The 12,545-nt window shown below is 40.9% G+C and overlaps 1 protein-coding gene across 1 annotated transcript in view; it reads left to right on the forward strand.

Annotated features, from left to right (window-relative positions):
• The window catches only part of kat14 (lysine acetyltransferase 14), a 53,955-nt gene that overhangs the window by 33,099 nt on the left and 8,311 nt on the right, over positions 1–12,545 (forward strand). Inside the window, exon 7 of the mRNA XM_063056394.1 lies at positions 9,219–9,352. Coding sequence (XP_062912464.1) covers positions 9,219–9,352 — 134 coding nt within the window. The remainder of the gene's footprint in view (positions 1–9,218; positions 9,353–12,545) is intronic.

Below are 12,545 nucleotides of genomic sequence, written 5' to 3' on the forward strand. Positions count from 1 at the left end.
AAGGCTCAGTGCTGGGACCCCAGTTGTTTACAATATATATTAATGACTTGGATGAGGGAATTAAATGCAGCATCTCCAAGTTTGCGGATGACACGAAGCTGGGCGGCAGTGTTAGCTGTGAGGAGGATGCTAAGAGGATGCAGGGTGACTTGGATAGGTTGGGTGAGTGGGCAAATTCATGGTAGATGCAATTTAATGTGGATAAATGTGAAGTTATCCACTTTGGTGGCAAGAACAGGAAAACAGATTATTATCTGAATGGTGGCCGATTAGGAAAAGGGGAGGTGCAACGAGACCTGGGTGTCATTATACACCAGCCATTGAAAGTGGGCATGCAGGTACAGCAGGCTGTGAAAAAGGCGAATGGTATGCTGGCATTCATAGCAAGAGGTTTCGAGTACAGGAGCAGGGAGGTACTACTGCAGTTGTACAAGGCCTTGGTGAGACCACACCTGGAGTATCGTGTGCAGTTTTGGTCCCCTAATCTGATGAAAGACATCCTTGCCATAGAGGGAGTACAAAGAAGGTTCACCAGATTGATTCCTGGGATGGCAGGGCTTTCATATGATGAAAGACTGGATCAACTAGGCTTGTACTCGTTGGAATTTAGAAGATTGAGGGGGGATCTGATTGAAACGTATAAAATCCTAAAGGGATTGGACAGGCTAGATGCAGGAAGATTGTTCCCGATGTTGGGGAAGTCCAGAACGAGGGGTCACAGTTTGAGGATAAAGGGGAAGCCTTTTAGGACCGAGATGAGGAAAAACTTCTTCACACAGAGAGTGGTGAATCTGTGGAATTCTCTGCCACAGGAAACAGTTGAGGCCAGTTCATTGGCTATATTTAAGAGGGAGTTAGATATGGCCCTTGTGGCTAAAGGGATCAGGGGGTATGGAGGGAAGGCTGGTACAGGGTTCAGAGTTGGATGATCAGCCATGATCATATTCGAAGGGCCGAATGGCCTGCTCCTGCACCTATTTTCTATGTTTCTATGTTGTGACTTGGCCGTCACAAGGACAGGAATGGCTGCTGTTCTGGGGTTTAGATGTTTTGGGTATATTGGTTGCTAATGCAAACAACACATTTCACTGAAGGTTTTGAAGTGCATTTGAGAAATAAATCTGAATCTGAATGTATGAAGGGGACGTGCATTCTCATTGCTTTGCACATTTTGAGTGTGTCACCATAACAGTATATCTGTTCCCTGTGAACCTAATACATTTCTTGCACATTTTGAGCAGAAGGGGATTGGAATGTCACCGCCCACTTCGATAGCCTCCAATGCACCTAAGCCCGCGGTCACCACTACGGATGCATGATCAGTCCTCCAGAGAGTGAAGACATAGAAAGCATCTGGCTGTGTGGTGTCCCTGGCTGGACATCATCCTCAGATCCTGCGCAGATCAGCTGGCAGGGGTACTGGCAGACATCTTTAACCTCTTCCCTGTTTCGATCTTAAGGTTCCTACCTGATTAAAAAGATCACTATTAGTCTGTTTCCTAAGAAAAACTGTGCTTTAATGGCGACTGCCTGGTACCTCTGACATCCACCATTGTGAAGTGCTTCGAGAGGCTGGCCGTGGCACACAGTAACTCCAGCCTTCCAGACAACCTCGGCCCACTGCAACCCACCTATTGCCGAAACAGGTTTACAGTGGATGCCACGACCTAGCCCCACACTCATCTCTGGAGCATCTAGACAGTAGACACTGACGTTAGACTATTGCTTATTGACGACAGCACTGATTTCTTTCTTTTTTTGGCGTGTGCCTGCGTGTGTCTGTGATGATGTCTTTTTCTTTTTTTATTTGGATAAGGAATTCACAAATATCATGTACTTTTTTCACACATATAACTTTTTCCATTTTTTTATATGTATAAAACTATAATTATTTATACATTCTTAAGTACACATTGAGATGATATAAAAGCAAATTAGACACTTAAATAGATAATTATGTACTGTGGTAATTCTAATCTATTAGGCTAAGTAATGGTATTAGTTGTTAAGAAAAATGGTAATAGTTTCCATATAACTCTTCTGGACCATTTCCACTGGTCCAAAATGTTGTATATAAGCCTATGTAACAACCATTGTAGGTGTTTATATCCTAATTTGTTCATGCTTGCTCCTGTCCGCAGACATAATTATCCAATCCCTATGTACTTATTTACTTTTCATTTTTTATCCCTTTCCCAAATCTTTCCCTTTACTTGTGTTAATTCTCTATTTTCCAAAAGAAAACAACAAAAAAAAGACATTTAGACTAGGGGTGCTTATGTTAGCAATATTACTGTGTTGATGAGAAGAGCAGTATAAATCATTAGGAGAGTCAGCTAAAGTCTGCTCGCATTGGGGTTATATATTCAATCCATTTATTCCAGATTTGATAAAATTTTTCTTTTTGAATTCTCAGGGAGTATGTCAATTTTTCCATTTTAAATATTTCCAAGATAATTTCGTGCCAATCTTCCAATGTAGGTGGTATTGGATTTAGCCACTTTCTAGTGATTGATTTCTTACTTGCCGCTAAGAGGGCCTGCAGCAACCTTATATCTTCCTTCTGTTCAAGAAACAATACATGCCCCAAATAGAGTGTCTCAAAGTTCAGAGGTATCTGGGACCTAAGTACCTTAACTAATGTTCTATGAATACCTTCCCAGTATAGACTTAATTTAGGGCAATCCCAGAAAATATGAAAATGATTTGCCTCCTTGGAGCCGCACCTTCTCCAACACGTCACGTTTGTATCTTTATATTTTTCCTGATATGGGGTCTTGAAGTATCTTATAATGTTTTTCCAACAATGTTCTCTCCAAGTCAAAGAATTAGTTGAGGACCATTGAAAGCTGCAGATTTTCCCCCAAGCCTCCTCTGAAAGTACCAACCCCACTTCTTTCTCCCACTTCTCTTTAATATACAATGTATTTACATTTTTAGCATGGGAGAGTGCATTATATAATCAAGAAACTGATTTACTAGGTATTGAACTGCAAGCCGAATTCAGAATCTTGAAAAATTCTAATTCTACCGTTGATAGGTCTGTATATCTACAACTCTGGTTAACATAGTTACGTACTTGAAGGTACCTAAAAAAAAGTCATTGTATTCTAGGCCATGTTTGTCCTGCAGGATTTGGAAACTTTGTAATACTCTTTTATCTATAAATGAGAGGTAGGTTGTAAGACCTTTCTTTATCTATAGCTGAAATCTTTTATCTCCTCTGTTGGGAAGGAATTCGATATCATATGCACACCATCTGAACAGTTTTAACATGTTATTAATTCCACATGAATTAACCACCTTCTGCCATACTTGTAATGTAAGATTTATCCAACTGTTTTTAAATTTTTCCAACTGGGCCATCAATCCTTTGTCAGCTATTGAGGCCTGTAGAGGAAAACTGTCAACCAATCCAAATTCTATTTCCTTCCATCTAGCCTTATATTCCCTATTACACCAATATAACAGAGGGGTTATCTGTGAGGCATAAAAATAATTTCTCAGGCAAGGAAGAACCATACCTCCTCCTTCCTTCCCTAACTGTAAGGTGTTATATCGAATTCTAGGTTTCTTTCCTTGCCAAATGAAGCGGGAAATCCATTTGTCCCATTCCCTGAATTGATTATCATCCACCTCCACCGGTAAAGTACGGAAAAGATACAGTAACCGAGGAAAAATATTCATTTTTATAGTATTTATCCTTGAATTTAAACTTAAAAAGGGGATCAGATTCCACCTATGCATATCTGCTTTTATCTCTGAGATTAATGGCCCATAATTTACCTGTGACAGTGTTGAAAGATCCTTCGGCAGGGTTATTCCTAAATATTTTAATGATTTAGCTTCCCACTTAAGGTCGTATGTATCCTGCAATTTTTTGGATGGTGTATAATTTAGGGACATAACCTGCGTTTTCTTTACATTTATTTTATAACCTGATATTTTCCCAAAGTCATCCAACAGTGTAAACAATCCTATAAATGATTTTTCTGGTTCACTCAGATAGACCAAAACATCATCTGCGAATAACGCCACTTTCTGTTCAATCCCTGCCACCTTGATACCTTTTACGATTTCGCTCTGTCTTATTAGTTGGGCAAGTGGTTCAATATATAGCGCAAAAAGGAGAGGAGAAATTGGGCATCCCTGTCTAGTGCCTCTCTCTAAGATGAAGGAGTCAGAGAGGTCCCCATTTATCTTAATTCGGGCTGTAGGGCTGTCATATAGAGTCTGAATTATTTTAATAAACTTTTCTTGAAAGCCGAATTTTCCTAACACTCTGTATAGGAATGCCCAACTAACCGAAGCAAAAGCTTTCTCAGCATCCAATCCTACTACCATTGTCCCTGTCTCGTTCTTATTAACCTGTTCTAATATGTGCAGAGTTCTCCTTATGTTGTCCTGTGTTTGTCTTTGTTGAATAAATCCAGTCTGGTCTAAGTGGATTAGGCCAGGTAAAAGCTTTTCCAATCTGCGCGTTAATATAGATGTAAATAGTTTGTAATCTAAATTAAGAACACTAATTGGCCGATAATTGCCACATTCTAGTTTATCTTTAGCCTCTTTAGGAATAACTGAAATAATCACTTCTCTCCAGGAAGGTGGAGTTTCTCCTCTCTGCAAGATCCAATTAAAGGTGTTAAGTAGTAATAGGGCTAACTGTGTCTTCAGGGACTTGTACCACTCTGAGATAAACCCATCAGAACCCGGGGACTTTCCAGCCTTTAACCTAGAGATGGCCACATTCAGTTCTTTGACAGTTACTGGTTCTAATAAACTTTCATTTTGTAAATCTGTAAGTTTAGGTAGATCTAAAAAATTCAATACACTGTCTATATAGGGCTCATTGGGGGCCCGGGGTTGGGAGTACAGCTCTCGATAATATGTTTCAAAACTCTCTTGAATTTTCCCTATTGTACTCTCCACAAGCTGTGTCTTTGGATTCTTTATTTTATGAATTGTATTGTCGGCTTGTTGTTTTCGTAATTTATATGCTAATAATCTAGCTGATTTACCTCCTACTTCATAATTCTTTTGTCTCAGGTAAAGAAAATTTCTTTGAGTTTCCAACGTATAAATATCGTCAATTTCACTTTGCAATTTCCTAATTTCCTGTTTTCGATTTGAATTACTTTTGTTGCTATCTACAACTTGAAGTTGTTTTAATTTTCCTTGAAGGTCTACTAATTTTTGTGTATTGATTTTTTTCATATGAGTGGTAATGGAAATAATTTTCCCTCTCAGTACAGCTTTCAATGTATCCCATAAGATCACTGGTGATGTTTCTCCAGTGTCATTAAGGTCTAGATATTCTTTGATTTCTCCCCTTAATCTCTCCATTACTTTTGGGTTATTGAGTATATGTGAGTTTAGCCTCCATAGTGTTTTCCTCATTTTCCTTTCCAGGATTAGAGACATAGAGACTGGGCTATGATCCGACAGATCAATTGTTGCAATATTACAGTTTTTTATCCTGAGTCTATCTGTATTGAAGATAAAGAAATAGTCTATCCTTGAATAGGCTGAATGAGGGAAAGAGTAATATGTATAATCTTTACTAGTAGGGTGTAATTTCCTCCAGACATCTATAATTCCCAACTCCTCCATCAATGAATTCATTTTCCGAGTCAGAGGTTTATTCTGAGTAACTATTCTTGAAGAATCTAATACAGGATTTAATCTAATATTAAAATCCCCTCCACAAATTACTACCCCTTGAGAACTGACCATTAGGTCAAAAATGTGTCTATAAAATGACCATTCACAACCTGGAGGAGCATAAACATTTAGCAATGTTATTTCTGTACCTTCTATTCTTCCTGTGATTTTTACAAACCGTCCTTCTTTGTCTTTAGTCTCTGAAATATGTTCATAATTAAGAGTACTTGATATTAAAGTAGCTACCCCTCTTTTGTGACTCAATTTATATGATGAATAAAATACATGCTCAAAGCCCATTCTTTTTAATTTTCCATGTTCAGATTGGCTCATATGTGTTTCCTGGAGGAAAGCTATTTGAGCCCTCTCTTTTTTCAATTTAGACATAATCTTATTTCTTTTAATTGGATTCAAAACCCCATTAACATTATAGGAAATTATTTTTACCAATTCAGTTTGCATTTTTCTCTAGTAGAAAAAAAGCACTCTCCTTTTCTAACCAAACAGTAAGCAATCCCTTCTCAACAGTAAACCAAGACATATAACCACACCCGAGACATTTCTGAACGTGTAACATTTGAAAATTTTTCCCGACTTCCCACAGTGAGGCCTGAGCACCGACCCGCCTCAGTTCAGAGGGATAACCTCCATCTTCACCCTGTGTTAGAGGGCCCTCAGCAGTTTGAATAATCATAGAGAATTTTCTCCTATTTATGTCTCGACCAAATTGCTTCATTCAAGTTATTCCGCCTAGTTTATTTTCAGTTACCAGTTTTCATTTTACTTTTAAGTCCGATTTACTCTTTTCAGTCATTTCTCTTAATTAATCTGTATTCTCTGTACATTCGCGTCTGAATATTTGCAGCTTTTCCTTGTAGGTTGACACTCTGGTTCGAGTGGAGCATCCTCGCCCCACTAACTGCCACGACTTCTGCCGAATCCTCTCCAGTAGCGACTCCGGTTGGGTGATAACTTTAATAGGTAGTCCCCGGTCCGCCAGGTCCAACGTTGCCTCCTCCACCGTAGCGCAAGTTTTTGTCCCTTCGTCGTAAAGGACTCTCAGCCGAGCTGGATACAGGGTCTGGAATCTGATGTTGTTTTCCTTCAGGACCCTCCGTGTTTCAGTATATTCCTTCCGTCTGGCAAGAATCCCCGGTGCGTAGTCGTGGTCTAAACTGATTTTACAGTTGCTCCACATGAAACCTTTCTTTTGCCATGCTCTTTTAAGCACCTCTTCCTTCGTTCTGTAACTGAGAAATCTGATCAGAATCGATCTGGGCTGGGCACCTGCCGGAGGCTGTGGTGCCAACGCGCGGTGAGCCCTTTCTATCTGTAGGTCTTTTGCAGCCGGTATATCAAGGTTCTCTATAAGCAGCTTCTCTATGAAGGGAATCATCAATCCGGGTTTACCTTCGGTTCCTTCGGGAACTCCATAAATCCTCACATTTTCCCTTGAGTGGCCTTCTTGATCTATTAGTTTCCACTGGAGCTGGTCTTGCAGCTTCAGCATTTCTGCTATCACTTCCTCGGCGTTTTGTAGCTTCTCTTCAATTCCAACAATCCTTGCTTCGGCTTCATCTATCCGCGAGTTCGTTTTTACTATTTCTCCTTTAATATCTTCCAGCTGTTTGCTGTTATCTTGTCGGAACTCGCGAATCTCTCTGAGAATCAAAGACAGAGTCACCGATTCCCCCTCATTATCTCTGTCCTGGCTTGCCATGGGGGAGCTAGGCCCGTCGCCTTGCGGCGTCTCTTTGTGTTTATCAGCCTTCGGAGCGGACTTTTTAATCTTGTTCTTAGACATCATCCTTGCCCCTTTTATTAATATAGTTATGCAATATTAAGTATTTGTCTAAACTCGATTTTGGGACAGTTTACCTTTTTTGTCGAGAGACCTTTTCCTTACGCCGCCATTCCCTTGATGACCCGGAAGTACCTCGATGATGTCTTTTTCATGGCTTTTACAAGGCGCGGAGTGAGAGAAAGAGAGAGACACTGTGTGGTGCACCACTCAGACATCTTCGCAGTATTTTTCCCTTTATGTTACGAGGTCAAGTTGCGATCTCAACACTCAGCCTGGCATGGATGGAAAGTGTACTCGGGAACAGACCCAACTGGTTTCGAACCTGGGAATCTCCACTCCCGGGTCCAGCACCGATGTCATTCTGTCACCAGCCAGCCCCAGACAGCAGTGCTTTCAATACTAGAATTGCAGGCAAACTCACCTCCAAACTCCTAGACCTGGAACTCAACACTCCCTTTGCAACTGGGTCCTTGTTTTCCTGACCTAGGAAGACCTACAGACTGCAAGCAATGCAGATAGGAAGCAACACCTGCTCCACATTATCCTCAACGTTGTTGCTCCACATCCTCAGCCCCCTACTCTTTTTTTTCCTGTACACTCATGACTGCATAACCAGATTCTGCTCTAACTCTGTCTACACGTTTCCATATCGTATCACTGTAGCTGGCTGGATCTCAAAGACAATAAGTTGGAATACGGGAAGATGATAAGTGAGCCTTGTGACCTGGATTTGTGACACCATCTCCCTCTGTGGGCAAAACAAAAGAGCTGATCATTGGCTTCAGGAAGTGGGGCAGGGCACGTGCTCCTGTTTATATCAACGTTGCTGAGCGAAAGAGGTTGAGAACCTCAATTTCCTAGCAGTGAACATTACAAATAGTCTATCCTGGTTCAACCACTTAGATGCCAAGGCCAAGAAAACTCACCAGTGCCTCTACTTTCTCAATAGGTTAGGAAAACCTTTAACATGTCCCATTGACCCTCACCATTTTTTATTGATGCACCATAGAAAACATCCTATCAGGATACTTTGGTTTGGTACTTCAGAGGCACGAGAGATTCTTAAGATGCTGAAAGTCGAGAGCAACACACACAAAATGCTGGAGGAACTCAGCAGGACAGGCAGCATCTGTGGACGGGAATGAATGGTTGACGTTTCTGGCTGAGACCCCATCCTGAGCTGATAAAGAATGGAATAAATGAAAGTGATGTAGAGTCATAGAGTCTACACTAGTTAAGGTTCTCCTGCCAGGACATAGTTTTCCTTGTCCTCTCAAATTCAGTTGTAAACTGACTAGAGAACACTAGGAAGTAAATTATCAGAGGGTTTTGTTTTCCTTCACTCCTTGCCCTACAACACACTCTGCCAGGATTCCTCCTCATACTCCTGTCCAGAAGGTGTTACTTTGTCCTGGGGTGCAGATTTTCATGAACGCAGTTTCCATAAATTCCTCCAAATGGCATTCCTTGTAATGTGGATAGTGAGTCCTTTCAGCATAGTCTAAACCTTTGTACTTACAAATAGAATTTGTAGTCATCCTCCTCCTCCAACATCTCCCACCCCAAGGGGTACTGGAATGCTAAAGCAACAGTCTGGCTGATTTCAACAAACTCATTACAGTTCTGGGAGCTTATGATCAGTAGGGCACTTTTCATTGAGCCTGCAGTCGAGTTGGTAAAGGCAAGAGTGACGTGATTTAGGGGATTGCAGAGGTTACTGTTTGGTTTTATTTATGGTTGTTACTCTGTGCAGATGCCTTTATCTCACACAAAAGGATACCAAGAGCAAGGGATAAAGTTCTTGCATCGACTGACTGGATCGGGAGACCTGAGAAACCAATGTATTGTCAGCCCATATACATCACGGGTGCTCAAGCCGTATATCAGGTAACACTTTCTCCTCTACTGCAGTGATTTATCCATTCCTTTTATGGAAAGGTACTGGAGGCTGCTCCACTTTGAGTTTTTATTAATCCTCATTAAAAATTAAAATTCATTAATGTGGTGTCATAGGGCTGAATCCGAATAGGACTTGTGTGGCAAAGCAGGAAGTGGGAATGGTGCATTGGAAAACTGGACATAGCTACCTCCTGTACCTAATAAAGTGGCCACTGAGTTTAGTTTGTGGTCTTCTGCTGCTGTAGCCCATCCACTCCTAGATTCGATATATTGTGCGTTCAGAGATTCTCTTCTGCATACCGCTGTTGTAATGTGTGGTTATTTGAATTGCTGTCACCTTCCTGTCAGCTTGAACCACTCTGGCCATTCTCATCTGACTTCTCTCATTAACAAGGTATTTTCCCACAGAACTCCGCTCACTGAATTATTTTTGTATTTCGCACCATTCTATGTAATCTCTAGAGCAGGCATTCCCAACCTGGGTCCACAGACCTCTTGGTTATTGGTAGGGGTCCATGGCATAGAAAAGATTGGGAACCCCTACTCTAACAGACTGTTGTACCTGAAAACTCCAGATCAGCACTTTCTGAGATGCTCCTCCCTGTATCTCTCCATGCCCTGACCAATCAAGAATCTATCAACCTCTGCCTTAAACATACATAAAGACTTGGCCTCCCAAGCTGTTTGTGACAAAGAATTCCACAGATTCACCACTGTCTGGCTAAAGAATTTCCTCCTCCATTCTGAGGCTTTGTCTTCTGGTCTTAGACTCTCCCACCATAGGAAACATCCCTACACATCTACTCTATCAAACCTTTCACCAGTTAACAAGTTTCAATTAGGTTACCCCTCATTCTTCTGAATTTTAGTGAATGCAGGTCCAGAGCCATCAAATGCTCAACATATGACAAGCCATTCAATCCTGGAATCATTTTCGTGAACCTCCTTTGAACCCTCTCTAGTTTCAGCACATCCTTTCTGAGATAAGGGGCCCAAAACTGCTCATGGTACTCCAAGTGAGGTCTTACAAAGTTTCAACATAACATCCTTGGTTTTATATTCTATTCCTCTTGAAATGAATGCTAACATTGCATTTACTTTCCTCACCACAGACTCAACCTGCAAATTAACCTTTAGGTAATCTGGCACATGGACTCCGAAGTCCCTTTGCACCTCATATTTTTGTATTTTCTGTCCACTTAGAAAATAGTCAATCCTTCTATTTTTTCTACCGAAATGCATGGCCATACAATTCCTGACACTGTATTCTACCTATCATTTCTTTGCCCATTCTCCAAATCTGTCTAAGTCCTTCTGCAGCCTCTCTACTTCTTCAAAATTACCTGCCTTTCCACTTATCTCCGTATTGTCTGCAAACTTTGCAACATAGCCATCAATTCCATCAATCAAATCATTGACATATAACGTAAAAAGAATCGGTCCCAACACAGAACCCCCATGGTAACATCACTAGTCACTGGTAGCCAACCAGAAAAGGCTCTCTTTATTCCCACTTTTTGCCTTCTGCCGATCAGCCACTGTTTTATCCAGAATCTTTCCTGTAATACTATGAGCTTGTTAAGCAGCCTCATGTATGGCACCTTGTTAAAGGTCTTCTGAAAATCCAAATACACAACATCAACCGATTCTCCTTTGTCTATCCTGCTTGTTATTCCCTTCAAAGGATTTCAACAAATTTGTCAGGCAAGAGTTTCTTTGAGGAAACCATGCTGACTATGGCCTATTTTATCATGTGCCCCCAAGTATCCTGACACCTCATCTTTAATAATGGACTTCAACATCTTCCCAACCACTGAAGTCAGACTAACTGGCCTATAACTTCCTTTCTTCTGCCTCTCTCCCTTCTTGAAGAGTGGAGTGACATTTGCAATTTTCCAGTCTTCCAGAACCATTCCAGAATCTAGTGATTCTTGAAAGATCATTACTAATGTCTCCACGATCTCCTCAGCCACCTCTTTCAGAACCCTGCTGTGTACATCATCTGGTCCTGGTGACTTATGTACCTTAAGACATTTCAGTTTCTCAAGAACCTTTTCTCTAGTAATGGTAACTTCACACACTTCATGACCCCTAGCGCCTGGAACATCCACCATACTGCTGGTGTCTTCCAGAGTGAAGACTAATGCAAATTGCTTATTCAGTTCATCTGCCATTTTGTTGTTCCCCATTACTAGCTCTCCAGCATCATTTTCCAGCAGTCCAATATCCACTCTCGCCTCTCTTTTACACTTTATGTATTTGAAGAAAATTTTGATATCCTCTTTAATATTATTGGCTAGCATACTTTCATATTCCATCTTTACCTTCATAATGACTTTTTTTTTATTCCGTTTGTTTCTAAAAGCTTCCTAATCCTCTAAATTCCCACTAATTTTTGCTCTATATTATTCCTTCTCTTTGGCTTTTATGTTGGGTTTGACTTCTCTTTTTAGCCATGTTTGCGTCAATTTTCCTTTTGAATACTTCTCCCTCTTTGGAATGTATATCTCCTGTGGCTTCTGAATTGTTTCCAGAAATTCCAGCCATTGTTGCTCTGCCGTCATCCCTGCTAGTGTTCTTTGCCAGTCAATTCTGGCCAACTCCTCTCTCATGCCTCTAATTCCCTTTTCTGATACATCTGACTTTAGTTTCTCTTTCTCAAATTTCAGGCTAAATTCGACCATGTTACGATCACTCGCCCCTAACGGTTCTTTTATCTTAAGCTCTCTAATCAATTCTGGTTCATTGCACAACACCCAATTCAGAATAGCTGATCTCCTCGTGAGCTCAACAATGAGCTACTCTAAAAAGCCATCTTGTAGGCACTTAAGAAACTCCTGGGATTTTCCCAATCTACCTGAATATTGAAAACCCCCATGACAATTGTAACATTTCCCTTTTGGCATATATTTTCTGTCTTCTATTGTAATTTGTAGGCCACATCCTTACAACCCTAGAGGTCCTGCCCTTTAACTTTGCTCCTAACTCCCTGAAGTCCCTCTGCAGAACCTTGTCACTTGTCCTACCCATGTCATTGGTACCTACATGGACCATAACTTCTGGTTGTTCACTCCCACTAAGAATGCTGAGGATTCTATCTGAAATATCCTGGATCCTGGCACCCAGGAGGCAATCTCTTTTTTGTCTGCAGAACCTCCTTTCTGTTCCTCTAACTAGCAAA

Source organism: Mobula hypostoma, chromosome 8 (assembly GCF_963921235.1).
Source record: "Mobula hypostoma chromosome 8, sMobHyp1.1, whole genome shotgun sequence".
NCBI classification, from domain to species: Eukaryota; Metazoa; Chordata; class Chondrichthyes; order Myliobatiformes; family Myliobatidae; genus Mobula; species Mobula hypostoma.